Below are 19,874 nucleotides of genomic sequence, written 5' to 3'. Positions count from 1 at the left end.
AATAAAACAGAAATGAAACAAACTGGATGTGCTTTAACTGCAGACGTTACGCTTTCATTTGAGGGTATTTACATCCAAACCAGGTGAACAGCTCAGTCGGTTTCGGGTATGTGATTAGCTGGGACCAGTACACATCTTCGCCCCCCCAAAAAAAGGTTGCTTTCATAGTTTATTTCTGGTCATTGGCCATTTGCACTGCAAAGCGCCATCAAGTGAGTTCTGAAGCATTTGGCTGAATATGAGCAGATAATATTGCCCTGAAATAGCCTACTTCACGTCATCAACCAGTACAAGGAAACCAGTTCAACTGTCAACCATACATAGCCACACCATGACATGTTTTGGATCAGCAAACTCTTCTCTTCCCATCACTCCAGTACGGGTTGATCGTTACGTCATGATTTACCCATAGGATGTTGTTCCAGAACTTTTATGGTGTTTTTAAAGATTTGGCAAACTCTAATCTGACCTTCCTGTTTTCGAGGCTCACCAGTGATTTATGTTGGTGAAGGATTCCATTGATTGTTGTCTTTGACCCACATTCAGTTAACTTCTGGAGAGTGTTCTCGATCTGGCCAACTGCTGTGAAGGGGCCTTTCCTACCAAGAAAATAATTATTCAGTCATCAACCACAGTTCATGGTATTCTGGGACTTTTGGTGTTGCTGAGCACATAAGTGTATTCTGTCTTTTTATGAATGTTCCAAAACAGTTGATTTGGTCAAACCTAATGTTTTTGGAATCTCTCTGATGGGTTTGTTTTAGGTTGTCAGCCCAATGATAGCTTGCTTCACAGATAGTGACAACTCTTTGGATCTCATAAGGTAGCAGCAACAGATTCCAAACACACTTGAAATGAACTCAAGATCTGTTCCTTGGAAATTATGAGGGACTAGCACTACCCACGGGACAGCTGAAAATCCTGTTGCTCCATTACTTTTGGTCCATTAAAAAGTGTGAGGCACATATACAGACAGTAAATCAATTGCAGTGGTGTTTGTTTACAGCCAAATGTGTTAATGTCCCAATATGTATGGACCTGATTGTAGTTACCTTGACAATTGTGAATTCAGACGAAGAATTCAACACCTGGAAAGAAATGTTTTCAGACAGTTTCTGAAGGAAACAGCTGATAAACAGCCAGCCAAGTGACTGTAGAACAAATAGTACAGGACAGTACAACTAAACAACTGTAGCTAGCGGCAATGCGCGCATTGGCCGATAGGGGCGCCGCGCACCATCTTGCAGCAGACACATTAGAAGAGAAGAGAGACAGCCAGCCAGGCTGACAGCCGCCGACTGTCCTCTTTGTTACGCCTAAAAACTCTCGACATCATCAACTATGACACCGTCCGAGACGGCTGCTGGTTCCGGTCCAGAAGCCCGCTGCGTTCCGCGGGGCCGAGAAGGTGAAGTATTTGTCACTTTTGTTTGGTGCTCGCGTTGACAGCGGAGGAGAGATTGCGGTAGTCAGTAGAGAGGGGCGAGGGAATGAGAGGGAGGGAGATAAGAGATTAAATGCGTGCGTTGCCGTCGCTTTGCTGCTCGTTGTAAATCCGGTTAGAATTGTGCGTGGAAATGTCCCGAGTGTGCCCCTCGACGCCCGCGAAAGTGTCGGCGGTGGTCTCGCTTCTCGCGCGGACTACTTTATGTGCTAGCGGACGGCGGAGGCGGCGCGGACATGTCAGCGGGTGAACAGTGGCACAAAGTTGTGCACTTGTCGGTGTGCTGACCGGAGGCCTGCTGGCTCCCTGTGTGTGTTTAAATGTGTGTACACTGAGTTAGTTTGAGGCGCCCCTCCCCCACGATGGCCGCCGCTCTCATGTTCATTTTTGAAATGAATGTGACGAGGCTCTGACCAGGAATAAGCACGGAAGGACAAATATTAAACGGTACCTGCCAGAACCTCTCCCCAAAAGACACACCTGTATAGGGGGGGAGGGGGGGGGGGGGGTCAGTGAATCTGAATATCAATGCGCTAGATGGAACTTGCGACCGAAGAGCAGCCGATTAACATATCCATACGCCAATATATTATCACAAATTCGCTGATGAACATTCAATTAGTGCCCTAAATCAATCTCGGAACAGCCAGACTGTAATACTCAAACGTTAGGGTAAACAGTGTAGACCACATCATGTGGGTACATATAGACAATCATCCACATCTGTGAACAATTCTGTAATAAAGCTAACTTGCATGCTGGAGAAAATCCATGCAAGAATGGGAAAAACACGCAGTGTAAACTCCACACAGGAAGAGTGCATCCAAGATTTGAACCCAGGAACAGAAAAGGTCTGCTTCAGACGTCCACCTTGGAGCAGTTATTTAGATTTTATTTAGGTTACAATATTGAAAGAACGGTGTACAATATTTGTGTCCAAAACAAACCCCTTAGAACACTCATTGTTATTTTATGTCCAAACAAACTGCATTAATGCATCATAGAATATCCTGCCTGGGTCTGAATGCACAAATGCCTCTGTCCAACTCTTGTATAGTCCAGCACTGCAGGCAAACGCCTCTGAGTTGTTCACAATTCCCAACAAACCGTTGCCTCTATTTACAGTTGTTGTTTTCTTTCAATTCAGTCCATAAACTCATGTTTAGTGTGCGTGTGTGAGGCAAGACAAGGGAGTGGGTGTGCCCTGAAGCAGCCTGCGATTACGTTCAATATTTCTTGTGTAATATTTAATGCAGCTCGAGCTGGCACGTGTCAAAAGCTAACATCACAAACATGTCACACTTTACCAGAGACTCTTGTCAATGCAAATAAAAACCACACCCTAAAACAATTGCATTACAATTAGCCCAATGACACATATTTGTCCTTGAATGACCTTTACAATGACACATGCAACGCTGCAGCTGACCCCGCAATAAGGATAAGTGAAGAGCAAATGAAGTGTGATGCAACAATTAATTAAGAGACATTTTCAGTACATGTGAGCAGACCGTTTAATTAATGTTTCAAATCCCAAATGAGTCTTTCATCATGGTACACTATTGTGTCAAACTTTTGCTGGTTCAAAAAAAAAGATAATAATATAATATAATTAACTCATGTTCATCCTGGCGGCATGGTGTATGACTGGTTACCACGTCCGCCTCCCAGTCCAGAGGACGTGAGATAGAGTCCGGGCTTCGGCCTTCCTCGTGGAGTTTGCATGTTCTCCTTCTGCCTGCGTGGGTTTTGTCCCGGTTTCCTCCCACATTCCAAAGACATGCATGGCAGGTTAATTGGACACTCTAAATTGTCCATAGGTGTGATTGTGAGTGTGGATAATTGTTTGTCTCTGTGTGCCCTGCGATTGGCTGGCAACCAGTTCAGGGTGTACCCTGCTTCTGCCCAAAGCCAGCTGGGTTAGGCTCCAGCGCCCCTGCGACCCTTGTGAGGACAAGCGGTTAAGAAAATGGATGGATGGATGTTCATCCTGTTATTAGGCAGAAAGTTGCATTGTATTCAGGTGTAACAAAAAGTGAGCATCGTCTACCAGTATTTCCCACAGATTTGAAATCTACTTGGGTGGGTGGACTCTAGTTGGTGGCGGGGGGGGGGGGGGGGGGGTGGGGGGGTCTCTCAGTCCTGCTATTTGCATCTCCTCTAACCTCATGATCCACAAGTGAGTGACAGAGGACCAATGCTACATGCGGTATATCTGGTCGCGACACGTTTTTGTTTTTTTAAATATATATTTTTATTACATTTCCTGAAATCTACTTGGGTGGTGGCCAGTTTACTTGGGTGGTGGCCAGTTTACTTGGGTGGCCTGCCCAAGTTTTAACATGGTGTGGGAAACACTGTCTACAAACCTTACACTTTCTTTTTGTGCACATGTTCCGCAGTTTTCATTGTAAAATGCACCCTATATAGTTATTATTTAATCATTCAGCATTCCTCTGAATTTATGCTGTATCTGCTTTAATATTAGTGTTTCAGCTCTGAACTGGCCACTTGAGTCCTTCATGAAAAAGCTGAGTGTGCGGAATAATAATATAAATGCATGCAGATGGAGTCTTTTGTGGGCCTTATGGATGTATTTTCCCTCCTATGCAGGAGTTGCTTTGCTGCGGCGTAAGTAGGCGTCTGGATCGAGTAATCGTGTTGTTGGTGCTCGACGTGGACGTTCCAGTTGGATGCCAGGACTATGAGCGTGAGCAACCACGGGGGCTTCCTGGTCGACCTGGCTGGCAGCTTCAATGAGGATGCCCCCAGACCTCCAGTCCCTGGGGAAGAGGGCGAACTGGTGCTCAGTGAGTGCCACAGCGCCGGCTTCCCGCCATCCAAAAGCCTCAAATGTGAGGCTACCGTGGCCACGCCCAGGCGTCCGGACCAGGACTTGGGCTACGAGCCAGAGGGCAGCGCCTCTCCGACGCCGCCTTACCTGAGATGGGCGGAGTCTCTTCACTCGTTGCTGGACGACCAGGACGGCATCCACCTGTTCAGGACGTTCCTCAAGCAGGAGTTATGTGCCGACCTGTTGGACTTCTGGTTCGCATGCAGCGGCTTCCGCAAACTGGAAGCCGGCGAGGGCAACGATGAGAAGCGGCTAAAACTAGCGAAAGCCATCTACAAGAAGTACATCCTGGACAACAACGGTATTGTTTCCAGGCAGATCAAACCGGCGACCAAGTCTTTCATCAAAGACTGTGTGATGAAGCTGCATATCGATCCGGCCATGTTCGACCAAGCTCAGACTGAGATCCAGACCACAATGGAGGAAAACACCTATCCTTTATTCCTTAAATCGGATATATATTTGGAACACGCTCAGGCAGGGGGAGAGAGTCCCAAGTATGATGATCAAAGCCCACTTTCGGGTAGCACAAAGAATCTGCCGGGTTATTTGCCGACGTTAAACGAGCACGAGGAGTGGAGATGTGACCAGGAGTCGGAAGAGCCCCCGGAGTGTGACCTCACGCCCAGCAGCAGGCTCACTCACAGGCTGCTCACGGAGACGCCATCACATCACACAGCAGGAAGATTCCAGGAAGAGTACAGGTAACTCCTCACAGCTTCATTATTTTCCCCCAAGCTTTCCTCTGCTAACTGCTGAATTGGAAGTAAACCCCCCCTCCCGCCACCTCCAGAGCTGCCCGAAATGCGAGATGAAGTGTGTGTAGCGGGAGATAAGAGGCAGATGGTGCATGAAGAATTCCAAGTACTTATGCTGGGCTGATGAGGAGGCTGCAGGGGAGCTTTCACTTTTTTGTAAGTCAGAGAGGCCGCTTCTTTTGCTGCCACTTTGGCTTAAGTCTGCTACTGCTGACATGCTCTAAATACAGTGTACTGCCTGTCTTCTGGATTTAATTTGTTTTCTTCTCCATAATATCAATATTGGTTATCAAAGCTTTCTTCAGGGCACCACAGTTAAGGCTCAGACTAATCTGATTAAACACAAAGATAATCAGTCTGCATTCACATTAAATCCTCCTCCATTTATGTTCCACAGCATCCCCGCAATAAGTCAATTCTGCAATGTAGAAATTAGGGCTGGGTTTAAAATATCGATATCAAATCGATATTGCTTTTCATAGCCCAATATCAATTCATAAAACCATGTATCGGTACTTTTAATACAGCTGTTTCCGGTAAATTAATGTGCCCGAGGCGAAAACGTACTTGTTCAAAGCCTCGTGTGAGCGTTGTTCAGTACCCCAAAAGGAGCGCAGTGCTTACAAAGAAAGGAAACAGCTCAAGCACGAGCTGCTCCGAGCTACTGATTGCTATATAACTTTAAAAATGGGCTGCGTTTTAATGCAAGCGGATCGCATCGCGGGCCTCCCTCTCGAAAAATACACACATGCAAACACACACTGTTCAGACAGATGCACTATGGAAAAGCTTTTCTTTTTGCAGTAGTTTTAAATGGCTTACCTTAAAGGTCTCATATTATTCAACTTTTCAACATACTAAAATAGTTCTCAAATGTGTAAAAGACATGTCTGTGACATGCATTCGTCAAAATTGACTTTGGATCTAATATTTTTGCTGTCCCTAAATCTGCCAAAAAACGCTCTGTTCAAAACAGCCTGTTTTAGGGGTGTCACTTTTATGTAAATAGCTGCACCAGACCACGCCCTACTCTCTCGAAAGGGCAGTGATTTTGGTCATGGTAGCCATGTGCTGATGTTGTGAATGGAAACGACTGGCCATGGGAGCAGAAGAAAAGAAAAATACAGACATTTCTTTTCCACATTTGAGAACTATTTTAATATGTGCAAAAGTGGCATAATGTTACGACAGAGACTATGTTGTAGCGTTAGTTCGTGATTGTTTAGGGAATGGTTATTTTGCCGTGACCGGCAAATCTGCCGCAAAGGTTATTTTGCCGTGAATGTCTCCGACTTGCCATGAATGCTTGTAGACATTTACAAGCGGTTATGAATAACACAAATGTGCAAATTTTGGCCACTGCGCGGTCGCAACGTACAAGCCATCTCGTCGAAAACCACTTAGCGGCCGGTTAGCATCACAAAACCCATGTCAACTAGGTGGCGAGTTCCCAGTCACGGCAAATTAACCACCGCCGATTGTATCTTGACAAAACAATACGGAACCGTTTCATATTATCCAACCACCGTCTGCTTTATCATATCTGACCTCTTGTAACCAAACAACCTCCACACGACAAATGTAGCTCCCACTTTAGGCACTAAAAATACACCAGTAATATGGTAGAAGGTGCACATCTCTTATTAGAAAGGATAGGACTGAATTGAATCGAATTGATATTTGAAAATCTGAATCAATACCCAGACCTAGTAGAAATACACCCTAGGCATGTTATTGTTAGAGACATACCAATATGTTTTTTTCAGGGCCGATACTGATACCGATTATTAGTCGTCAAGGACGTCAAGAGCCGATATTTGGAGCCGATATTCATATTAATTAAAAGGGAAAATATTGGCATCAAGATTTGGAAAAAAATACAAACTCCACCACTTATTATTATTATTATTATTTATTTATTTATTTATTTTAAAGCATGTGTTTATTGAGCAACTTTTAGGGTTCATAAAATACTGGAGTTAAAAAAAAAATCTTAGTCAATACATATCTTTGTTGCAGCAGCATGTTTTCAAAAGTTAAATAAAAACTTTAAGAAATGTTTTTTACAGTAAATAAAGTATTCAAAAATGTCAAAATATCTGAAGTATTACATTTTTACTTATCTTAGTTTTAATTTCAAACAAAAACAGAAGGTGCAAAGAGTTATACCAGGGCCAGCAGCATCTCTGAAAAATAAATAAATGTATGTATATTTTTTAAATTAGTTCCCTGAAGTTAACACTTTTTTTTTAATGGATCTATTATCAGCCATATAATTCTTCAAAATGGCCAATGCCAATATTTGTCAAAACGCTGAATATCGACGCCGATAATGGATCTATTCCTAGTTATTGTAGCATTTACGGCACTTCAAATTTCTTTTAAACTTTTGAAAAGATGCAAACATTTATCACATTCAATATTTTAAGAGGGAGAACAAATAATGAATAACTCAAAAATATTGCACAAATTAAAAAACAACAACTTGTGTACTCGCACCAGCAAAGACGACGACAATGATGATGTTGAAGCTGCCAAGATTGCAGTACAACTGTGCATTAACATGGTCATACCCCTTCTACATCGATGATCTCTATTTTTTCATTGTTACCGCATGGTTATGGGGAGTTCTGTAGTGTTCTTCTTTTGTATCGCAGAGTGGTGCCATCGAAGCTGTTCAGGAACTGCAGCGCACAACTCATGTCAGGATCCCACTCTACTGACATTATCATTACGAGTACTGTGTTCTCAAACTTTTCACGGGTGTTATGTTCCACGGCCACTCACGATTGGTGGATTTCCGTAAAGTAATAATAATCTCTGAAAAACACGCGAAATAGCGAGGTACAACCCAAGATAAACCTCGGAATGTATGAATTTTGGACCCAAATACAAATCTGCGACAAGTGAACCGCGAACTACCACTCTATACATACTGTATGGGAAAGTGATCAGCAAGGCGAGCAGCACGCGCGATGCTTCCAATGACAGAACACGACAGAGCGCCGCTTTCATTTAGTCAGCCGCTGATTGGCCGTGTATTTATTTGTGACACGCAGTATTTAAACTCGAAACAATGCCGATGTACTGCCGAAATAAGCTGCTTGCCCAACAGCACTGACCGATGGGTCTGCGCATGTGCATGCTAATACCGTCAACTCCTCCACAGGCTGTTGCATCGACTTAGGCTGGGTTTCATAAAAGACTTAGCCAATGTGTTTATCTTTATTTGTCCAATATTTGATAAATGTATGACATCGTTTTAAAGCCCATTTAATTGCTAATAAATGACTCGTGCTCATTTGATTTATTTTATTCATTTCGTATGCCTCGACAGCCTCGACAAACTGGCGCTGAGCGCAAAAGCAAAATACAACTTAATAACAAAATTGCAAAAAACAACAACCTGCCTTTCAAATTCTATTTTCTTAAGAATTTATTAGCAAAACGGATATATAAAATAATCAATTCATGTTTTTATGTATTGATATTGGGCTTGAAAAAGAAAATCGATTCAATATTGATTATTAGATTTTTTAAATTATTTTTTCAATCCAACCCTACAAAATACCCGGACCACGAACCCAGAACCCGGGATGCAGAGGGTTTTACCATATTTATTTTTGATAGGCTGAAATCAGGGATTGGGACAAATTTAAGTAAAATAATGGCACTGAAATGTTCAATTATTTAAAAAAATTGCTGTCGACCAATATTATAACTGATTAGTTGTCAATTCATCAATTAAAATTTTTAACCTCTTGTTTCCACTTTGCTTTGCTTTCCTCCGTCTCCAATATGCGTCCTTGGTGAAGTTCGTTCCCCATTGTTTGAGTTTGAGTGATGCGTTCAATTTATTGTGATTCTCACAGATTCCCTTGACAGGTATGTTCCCGAGTCAAGGGTACAAAACCTTTGCAACGACGAGACAGTATACCCCGTAACTGTAAAAACACGTACTGCATCAACTAAAGTCTAAAAGAAATGATTGATAAAGAGACTGACACGGGAAAGTTGTAAGCTAGCAAAATGGGGGCACTGAGACACAATCCAGCCGCAGAGTTGTTTAAAGAACAAAACCAAAGGCGAATGCTGGTGATCAATATTGATAGTGTTTGAAATCTCAGGATAGTGTACAAGAGAAAAAATAGGTCTGCACATCTCATTGCTGCTTCTGTTTCAGCCGTGTCCTTCCACACTTCTGTGATGTATAAATAATAATGGAGACAACAGGTATAAAGGTGCGATCGCTAGTTCACGAATCAATCATCTCGGCTTTGTACAACAAGACTCTCTCTATTGACCTTTAGGCCTTTCTGTAAACATCACCCTTTTTTCTTTCGGAATTCCCTTGTGCCCCCTTATTTCGTGCTCTGCACTCTGCTTGTTGCATACATTTCCATTATTAAGGGCTGTGGAAGATGAAGAAATTAGCTGGTTGCAAAGGTTTCTCATGGAGCTTTTTTTTCTCTTTTTTTTCCTGGGAGCATGTGCATTCTAAACAGGAAGGCAGCCCTGTCGAATGCTTTAGGGACTTCCAATGTGAATAAAAAAGACGATGCCGAACATCTATAATTCATGTGCGGGAAGCGTTGTCAGAAGTATTCTTGGCAACGCCAAGCACAGAATGTGAGTGATGTCAAATGAATGTCTCGAGCTGTTCGATGTGCAACATTCGCCTTGTTAAAATTTGGTGTAGTGTATAGTTACCACTGCAGCAGGATGATGGCGAGCAATGTCTGTATTGAAATTGAAAATCTTTGACGAGACCACAAAGTTCCGTTTTTAAATTCAAAGGGTTAGGGTTTTTATTGTACCCTGGGAAACACCCCTTGGTTATTTGGGTCCAAAAATGCAGTCGTTAAAAGAAGAATGAAAGACACACATAGTTATTGTCTTACCTTGAGTGGTATGAAAAGCAAATTTTATGACGCTCTGGTCTGGTTAGTTGTTGATGCAACATTTATATTAAAGCGATAAATACCCACCTTGTCCCTCAAACCTAGAAAAATTTGAGTTATTTCACTTTACAATGATTATCCAATAATTGATTGTATGCAGAAAAAACATCTACAGTGCATCATGATGTCCATGTCTCTGATTCTGAAGATAGGAAAAGTTGTAAAACACATCATATTGTCAGCCTCCTGAAATATCTGCCCAAGTTATTTGTTTATTTATTTATGTATGTATGTATGTATTTATTTATTCAAAAAGCACTAAACCCTGAACGACATTCTGTTTAATTGTTTCATTTCAGGGTTTTGATTGAATGATCTATTCAACTAAACATGATGGCTACAATTGATGCTACTACAATGACAATTACTTCACTGAATTGTGTATTTTATGTTTGTTATCGATTTTTAAAAACTGTATTTTGTAACGGTCTCGGCACATCAAAACTTGTAATTTGATGGCATAGCACTTTGTATTTTATAATCTGTCTGTATTTGTATGTTACTTGTGTACAACTTTTTTCTGTAGTTTTATTCTTTGGGGAGTAGTGCTAAATCTGGTGCAGCCATCTTTTAATGACATTGTCATTTTAAATTAACTAAACTGAATTAAAAAGAAAAAAGGTGGCCTCCATTCTGAAGAGATGTTTAAGGCTAATAATAATAATAATAATAATATGACTTCAGAGGCTGAAAATATTACAATGGGATCCCCAGTTTTCAAGAACAATCAAAGACACATTTTAGGGTTGCTCCACTCAAAGTGCATGGCTGAGACGAGGGTACGAAAATGACAGTTCTGACGTGACCAGAGAATGCACACATCCAGAAAAGTGCACAGCTGCGCATCTTTCCTGATTTACACACATTTCCTCTAAATTATTTGTACTTTACATAGTTCCTTGAGGTACACCCTTTTTAATTTTTGTCTTTCATCTAGACACACACCCGGTCGGGAGCCAGCCGACCGCTACTATGCCAACGCCGGTCATGCATTGGCTCCGGCCACCAGCGCCAACGACAGTGAGCAGCAGAGTATGTCCAGCGACGCTGACACGCTTTCCCTCACTGAAAGCAGCATGTATGTATTGTTTATTTCATTGTTTAACATTGTTGTTGTCTTTTCTCTTGTACGCCACCAACTTCAAGTGTTGTTTATTGTCGGGAATATTTCTGAAATGTTGTTTTTGTGGATTCCAGAGATGGCATCCCGCCCTACAGATACCACAAACCTCATCGGCGGGAGATGCACGAGAGCGCTCGAGCAAACGGGCGCGTGCCGCTGCCTCTCATCCCTGTGAGTTATTCATGGGTTACCCTCTCCTCCCTCCTCCATCTCATTTCCCTCTAGCTTTCTTTCAACTGTCTGTCTCTGCCGTATTTGTCTCTCTTCACGTGCACCCCTGGAGATGGTGCATATTTAACGTGTGTGCGCTGTGAGACCTGTGAGGGAGTGTAAGAATAGTGGTGAAGAGAAGGCTGTCTAAACGTGTAGCTCCTTGCTTTTTCGGAAGCTGTGCCCAAGCAGACGAGAAGGCTCCCCCGTGACAGCCAGGTGCCTCCCCCGTGCAGCTGAGGCTGCCTCTCGCCAGCCCTAATTAGGCCGGCCAATCGGGAGCCGGCGTGAATTGACTGCATTTTACAGCGCTAATCCTCCCTCATGTGTCCTCCTAATGAAGTCGCCATGAATTAACTAATACAGTGGTACCTCGGAGTTTGAACATCATTCGTTCCTGCGAAGTGTTCAAAGTCCAAATTGTTCAACCTCCAAAACATTTTTTCCCATAAGAAATAATGTAAATGCAATTAATCCGTTCCCAAGCTCCAAAAACACAAAATTCCCATTTTAATTTATATTTATGTTTTTTTTTACATTTATAGTACAGTATTTAAACAATAAAAAATACCTTACCTTTTTTGTTGTGGTGTGATGGAATCAGTGGATGATAAATGCTATGTTAATGCTAGCTTTAGTTCAGTGCTTAGTTTGTGTATTTTATATTGGGCATATTGTTAGCCTACTAAGCGGTCCTTGCATGCCTTGTTTAACATCAGGCACGTTGTTGAACAGCGAAGGGGGGTCCTCTTGCCAGTATTTACAGAAGTAGTCACAATAGTTACAGCGGCACGATAATCTCCTTCCTAATTCCACTGTGGTTCGTAGCACTGTCTGTTTTTCTTTGCTGCCACTGGCACTGTTGTCTTTCTTTGGGCCCTTGGTGAAGAAAATTGTCGTGGAAAAATCAAAATGCACTCGCGAGTATGGAGCACCTCCGGGAGTGTTCACGATCTGACTGGAAATGAGCAGTGCATCGTCTCAACTACCGCAACGTGAGCATTCGGCATTGATCGGCTTCACTCGGCTTCACTCGGCTACCCGTTTTCAAGCTCCATTCGGCTTAGCTTGCTTTGCTTGGGTGTTCGAACTCCGAAAATGAGTTCAAACTCCGAGGCATTTTTTACTTGGAATAAGAAACATGTAATACGCCATGTTAACTTTATCCTGTACCTTGTTCCTCTCTGGGTGTTGCTGTGTGATACTCCACAGTCTCCACTTTGCTGCAGCGCTCCAGTTTCTCACTCCCCCCACTTTCCTCTCGAATAGACTTTGTGTCCTTGAAATTACGAAAAGTAACGTACAATGTTAGCACAACCTGGACACAGTGCCTTAAGTCTGGATATTGTTGTATGATACTGTGCAGTCTCCATTTTGCTGCAGCGCTCCATTTTTCTCACTTCCTTCAATTGCCTCTCAAATGCAAAAAGGTCTCCTAGAAATGACAAAACTAAGCACATGCTAATGTTGCTAATGTTAACATTTTTTTGCTGCTCTCAGCCTTCCCAGTTAGTGTTACACTGGTTAGTCTTTTCACCTAATGATGCCTAATCCAAGGGATGTAATTTGTTGGATTATTGCACTTTGCCAAGCGTCTATTTTAACTCATTTGCTCCCAAACACATCTAATTACGTTCTATTTCAAATATTACCATGCTCCTAAAGACGTATTTATACGCTTTTGTTTTTTAATGGGTTTTTTTTTTTAGGCTAGAGCTTTGATGCAGCCTCTGACCTAAAGAAGTCACTTAAAGCAATGGTAGTTATTACAAAAACGGCCAGCAGATGGCAGCAGAGTATGAGAAATTAACCAGGGCCATGTTGCTACAAAGTCTTTTCCCCAGTGTTTTGAACGGGTCTGTGAATAATGATGATACTTACCTATATTCTAATGCTAATTGCTGCAAAACGGAAACAGATAGAAATATACTTTTTTTTTTCCCCATGATGAAAGAAGAGACTCTAATATTTCTTTTGGTAGGTTCCATGTTTTCATAGCAATAGAACACAATATTCTGTGGGCCTTGCAAAATCAGTCAAAATCGAGTAAAACAGCCGGGAGCGGACGGGGTTGCTTCAGTGAAAATGGCTGGGAGTGAATGAGTTAATTGGAGATGGTAGATGAGGCAAAGTCTGTACTTGTTCTTCCTACTCCCTTTTGAACATGTAAGCTGTGCTTGGAACACTATTGATTTAAAAGGCTGTCCGTACCACTGCAAGATAAAAAATTCATAGGAAAAATCTTGTCTTTTTGCACAATCCTGCAGAAGGTTATGAACTAAAAAAGTTGCGATGTCTCCAACCTCCTCCTTCCCAGCGCACCAACAGAATTCCGAAAGACATCCACATGGCGCCGGAGCGCTTCGCCGCCGACCTGACCCTCCGTCTGGAGGACGTCCTGAGAGAGAGGGAAACCGAGGAGCGACTCAGGAGGCTGCGACTGGTATGTCCGTTCCATTCTTGTGTACTGAATCAGCTGCAAAAGCTGCAAGCCCTCTGTTTTGTTCATTTGTCTTAGCACGTGAATGCCATACACACAATAGGAAGCCTTGTATGTTGTGCATTCAGTGAGAGGACATCTCTTAAGACAAGCGTTTAAAACCGATAACATTTCATCGTAGTTTACCCGTGCTGTGCTAGAGGCACCAGTCAGTGTGTGGTTAAAGTTTTCAAAGGAGACTTCAATGAATTTAATGAGGCCAGCTATTAAGAGTAGGCTAAAGAAATAAATAAATAACAGCATGGCATGAATCGCTTGGCGAGTTCTCTCTTCGGCCTGTCGGCGATCTGGCTTTGTGCACCAATCAGATGGAGCACCTGCGCTTGTAAGCCGGGAACAGCGTGGCAGCCGTTTGATGTCACTTGTGTGCCAGTCAAATGTGCCTCAGTACGCAGAGCCAAGCGTTTGGTTTGCTTTGGATCTCAATGAAAAGAAGAAGCGAATGAACACACACGCTAACTGGTGCCTTAGCCTTGGATTCTACAATATTACACTCCACAGTCTCCTCTTTGCCCTCAGTCTCAATGTGTTGTCTTGAAATGATGAAAAATAAACATTGCTTACAATGGATGCTGCGTTAATTTGATGTGTATATTTATTTTGGGTATGGATGTGTATTTTGATCTGCATTATTCATTTATTTTAGATAATGCTGAAGGATTAAGTTTGACTTCTTCCACCTTTTTGGATTAGCGGTACATGTTTTTATTTAAGATTTTTGTTGTATTTTTGTGTTCTAGCTTTATTACTGCGCGTTCATAACAAACATCCATCAATTTTACGCCAAAGACTTCGCTACAGCACCCCGTTTTGGCCCAGCAATGACAAAATGAATGTTGGCATAACTTGGACGCAGAGCCCTAGCTCTGGATGCTGTAGGATTATACACCTCACTAGTCTCCACTTGCTTGATACTAGGGGTGGGAATCTTTGAATGTCTCACGATTCGATTCGTTTCATATTTTTGGGTCTGCGATTCGATTCAGAATCGATTTTCGGTTAAGAACGATTTTTGATTCAAAAAGATTTGATTGACAATGATTTTTGCTTCAATCTATAGATGTGCAAGGAATTGTAATGATCTACTCCAGTCTTACTCGCTAATGCTAATTAGCGCGCTACTCGCGGCACTTCTATCACTCAAAAGAGCGGCTCCACGCTGAAAAACAAACAAACTTTAAATTGGAATAACTTGATCGTGACTTTTTCCTTCTACCCTCTAATGTGGCTACACCTTAACAGTGTATTAGACCGCGTGGAACCACACTGCCCCTCAGTGGCCAAACCGGGTACAACATGAACAGCGCTCCAAATAAAGGCACACTCAGCCAAAGACAAGACAGTATAAAATAATTTAAATAAAATTGATTTTGGGACATTTAAAATTGATTCTGGATTGTACTAAAAGAGAATCGCGATTCTTATGAGAATCGATTTTTTTGGGCACACCCCTACTTGATACCCTCAGTTTCCCATTAAATTAATTTTGCCTCCTTGAAATGACAAAAGAAGAAACACACTGTTCGCTCACACTGGACTGGATTATAATGTATATTCCACAGTCTTGATTGAGCTGCAGCGCACAGTTCTTTGCTGCTTGCAGTTTCCTTTCAAACTCAGTTTGTCTCCTTGAAATGACAAAAATAAACACATATGATAATGTTTCTTATTATGGATCCTGTGCCTTAGCCATTGCTGCTCCATAGTCTCCACTTTTCTGCGTTTGTGCCTGCATATTAATGTAGTTGTCAATGCTGGCGAATCTGGGCATATTTTCAAGCATCATAAAAAACACCCTATGCATGGATTGACCGCCCTAAGTTCAGATCATGATGTGTTTGTGGCATACTTGTGATATGTTTTAACTGGTGATGAAATGCTGCCATCTTGTGAAGGAAATGCCTCTAACCCAGAGAGGCTTATATGACTCTCCTGATTTTAGAATAGAATACAATAGACACAATAGAATACAACACCTTGTATGGTGCTGAGAAAAAAAAGTCTACTGATTGCTTTGATATCGACATGACATGACCAACAAATTATCTCTAAATTTAAACAAAACAAAGTTTATAGGTTTAGCACGAGACAGGTCAAGCACCAAGTCACAATTAGAGTAGATTCTAATGAAATAGATAGTGTATGAAAATAAATTTCTTGGTGTAGTTATCGATGAACGATTTAAGCTGGAAGTCCCACATAGACAATGTTGAAAGGAAAGTGTCCAAAATTATAGGGATCCTTTACAAAACAACGGATGTTTTGAATAAGAAGTCATTATATACATTCATTTGCTCATTATTATTACCATATCTAACCTATTGTGTGGAAATATGGGGAAATGCTTAGTCTACGAAACAAATACCCTCTTTTCAAATGACAAAAAAGAGCAATAAGAATTATTAACCGTTCAAAATATACAGAACCAACAAATTCACTATTTATCAAATTAAACACAATGAAATTTTATGATCTAGTTGAGTTTATAATTGCTCAATGCAATAATAATTAATAACTGCAATAATGTACAAGGTACACAACAACCTACTTTGCCACAATATTCAGAAGCTGTTTAAAATCAGAGACAGTGACTATGATTTGAGGAATATAATTATCTATAAAAATGTAAAACAAGAACAAATATTAAGCAAAAAGTGTGTTACAATTATAGGTGTAAAATTGTGGAATCATTTTGGAATTAACCTGAAAAGGTGTGATTCACTGGTTGTGTTTAAAATGATGTATAAATACAAAGTACAACAACAATATTGAAATGAGGTATAAGTCAGTACAGATGTAGAAATTAGAGTGCAATTAAAAATGTATGTGTAAGCCTGTGTGCTGATTTATATATCTGTAAAAAAAAATAGCTTATCAACTAAATGTACAATACTGTTGGCATATCGATGCACGTATAAGTGCAGCTGTTTATGTGTACGTTTTTTTTTCTTTTGTAAGGGGGTAGGACTCGATAAGTTTTTTACTTCTTCCTACTCCCTTTTGAACATGTATTGTAAGCTGTGCTTAATGATGATTATGTATGTATGTATGTATGGTGCAGATTCAACAGAATTGGCATAAAACTCCAAGTTTGTGATATCAAGAATACATTATAGAATAGAAAAAAAAACTAAGATAAAACCTATAAGACTCAATTATACTGTGCATTTAGCAGTAAAGCACAGGGATGTATGTACAATATAAAAAAGTAGCACATGACTGTTGGTGATACTACTGTACATTTCCCACCAAAGGAAGAGGAAGGCGATGAAAGCTTCCCCTCTGGTGTTGACCCACCGAACTACGCTGACTACTACATTCCGTTCCTGAGAGACGCACACGAAGAGAATCCCGAGAGCATCTTGGACGAGCACGTTCAACGTGTCATGAGAACTCCGGGCTGCCAGTCGCCGGGAATGGGCCGTCATTCTCCCAAGTCCCGCTCACCAGACGCTTTCAAAGGGACGGCGGGGACGGCACTGCCCTGTGGGGCTCAGGGTAAACATCCGTCCAGGCACACTTTCAAGGGAGAATCGGGTCACCACTGCAAGCATCACACACACCAAGCAGAATCTGCTTGGGGTATGGGATCCACAAACATGGAGCATGCAACCCATGGGTACGTTTATTAAGCAAAGTATTTGGTGCTGTCGTCTTCCTCATTTCTCATATAAGATTGTGCTGTCATGCAGGAGCAAAGGTGGTGCCCAGTATAGACGAGTGATTAAGCGTGGGGAGGAAGCAGCAGCCCCTGTGGAAGACATGGAGAAGAAGCAGAAGATCCTCCTGTGGCTAATGGAAGGACAGAAGGAAATGATCCGGCACAAGAGAAGCCCATACGGGTCAGGCATACCTTTTGTTGTCTAATGTTCCAGAACCTTTCCCTTTCCTTGTGTTTTGCTCCTCTACGTCATATGACGTGCGCAAACCGAGCCATGATTAGTCGTTACCTGGGCCCTAAGGACACGTGATGTAATTTTTAGTCGACAGAAAGTAGCAAAATGTGTTACCCCTGGGCGGTATTGTGACCTGTTTTGGGCTTTTTGATGGTTCTGACCAAGCCCTTTCAAAATAAAATACCGCCCACGTAGGTATTAATTTCATATGAAAAATAATGAAGTTATTAAATTGATTATAGACAAAATATTAACTTCTTACTGCTGAAAATGGTAAAATGAGTCAAGTATCGCTTGAAGGCAGAAAAAATTCTGTAAGCATTTTTTTAAATCAAGATACTAGAACTCGTTAGCGGTTAGCAAGGTTTCTCCATTTTCTCCTGTTATCTCTTCGTTGTTTGTTGTGTGTGTCACAACCTTACTTAGTTACTCCAAGAAGTGGGTAGAGTAGCCAAAAATGTTACTCAAGTAAGAGTAGTGTTACTGCTAAATAATATTACTCAAGTAAAAGTAAAAAGTAGTCATAAAAAAAATCACTTAAGTACAAGTAAAAAGTATTCGCTGAAATTATTACTCAAGTACTGAATAACTGCTTGAACATTAAGTATGATTTATTTTTAAAAACAATGTCATCAGACAGACAAAAACAAAACTGTGGAAATGCTGGCATATTCAAATAATAAAAAAAGTATAATAACTTTTTGAGCTTGAACAACAGTGCAAGCAGACGCGTTAGCCCAAGTGTTCGGATATTTTTTATTTTAGCCCTCCCAAAAGGCTCAGCAGGACACACACATTGTTGTGGCTCGTGTTTGTCTTTGTTTGTTTATTGAACATAAGACCAGAGGTCATAAACCTGGAACAAAACAAATAAAAATAATATCACAACAATATAATGCTAATATTACATGTATCGTTATACAAATAAATGCACTGTATACATTTTGTTATTTATTGTTGAAATTATATTCTATGTTGTTTCATTTGATTTCAAATAACATCTATTTTTTATTACAACAAAGCTGATAGACAATAATCGCTATTGAATGTAATCAACTACATAACCCATAATGCTTTGCAAGATTGGCTCATGCGCACAACAGCCCTCTTCTGCTCTTCCTGTCACCGAGTCAAACAAACGTGCGACGGTTTACCCAAGCTTCACATAGAACTCTTCTTAGTGTAAGCACTGCACGCTATAGTAACAGTCTCAGTAGAGATTAATTTGTCCATTAACCAAAATTCTTAACACCAAGCATGCACAATTCATTCACAAATTGTGGCGTAGCGAGCTTGGCGGTGCCTCCCAGTCTAACGAACATAGGTGGCACTTTCTTAAAGCAAAAACACCAAGACGTCCTCTTTCAGAAGACTCTTTCGGGTTCTCATGCCTGCCAGTCTTCAACCAGGGCCACATTCCCTGTATATATATAAGCAACGTGTCTGCGGAAATGCTCCCACACAGTCAGTCAAGCGGAGCGCTGACGTGAAAATACGGTAAATCTAATACATGAATGGGGCGGCAACGACTCTAGTGAGCCTAATGTAGCGGAGTAAGAGTAGTGTTTCTTCTTCACACATCTACTCAAGTAAAAGTAAAAAGTATTGTGTGGTTAAACTACTCTTAGAAGTATTTTTTTTTCTTCAAAAAGTTACTCAAGTAAATGTAATGAAGTAATTGTAACTGGTTACTACCCACCTCGGGTTACTGCTCATCCCCAATTTGTGGTCGGATGTGTAGCTTATTCACCATTATGGAGGGAAGAATTAGCGACTTTCAAAAAAAGGCTCCACATTCATGGAAGGAGTGTTTAGCCGCACCAGCTAGCCAGCCGCAGCACATTGCTAGAGCGGAGCAAGTAAACTTAGTAGCTGGGAGGATTGGTGTTCCACATAGATTTACATCAACTGGCAGCCCCTCTAATTCAGCAATCAAATGTGCTTTAAGTCATTTTTACACTGAGGCAGAAACGATGATGTCATCAACAAGATTCACGATTGGTCCGTATTGTCCAAATATCTATTTAAGATTTGATTTTGGATATCAAAAAAGGCCAAATCAGTATGTTGCGTTTCTATGTTTAGTTACAGTAATTTCTGGACTATAAGCCGCTACTTTTTTTCACTT

At 41.3% G+C, this 19,874-nt stretch overlaps 1 protein-coding gene across 3 annotated transcripts in view; it reads left to right on the top strand.

Annotated features, from left to right (window-relative positions):
- Positions 1-19,874, top strand: part of axin1 (axin 1) — a 33,662-nt gene that overhangs the window by 5,763 nt on the left and 8,025 nt on the right. For 2 of the 3 annotated variants that reach the window (XM_086087239.1, XM_086087220.1), the window contains exons 1-7: positions 1,261-1,408; positions 4,058-5,002; positions 10,955-11,095; positions 11,215-11,311; positions 13,668-13,793; positions 17,105-17,469; positions 17,543-17,692. In XM_086087239.1, the coding sequence (XP_085943365.1) occupies positions 4,149-5,002; positions 10,955-11,095; positions 11,215-11,311; positions 13,668-13,793; positions 17,105-17,469; positions 17,543-17,692 (1,733 nt within the window). In that variant the 5' untranslated portion in view covers positions 1,261-1,408; positions 4,058-4,148. Of the gene's footprint in view, positions 1-1,260; positions 1,409-4,057; positions 5,003-10,954; positions 11,096-11,214; positions 11,312-13,667; positions 13,794-17,104; positions 17,470-17,542; positions 17,693-19,874 lie in introns of those variants that run through there. The other variant, XM_086087229.1, reaches the window with a different exon arrangement.

Source organism: Leptonotus elevatus, chromosome 1, assembly GCF_054856555.1.
Source record: "Leptonotus elevatus isolate MCC_2025b chromosome 1, RoL_Lele_1.0, whole genome shotgun sequence".
NCBI lineage: Eukaryota > Metazoa > Chordata > Actinopteri > Syngnathiformes > Syngnathidae > Leptonotus > Leptonotus elevatus.
This window is presented reverse-complemented; position numbering and strand designations above follow the sequence as displayed.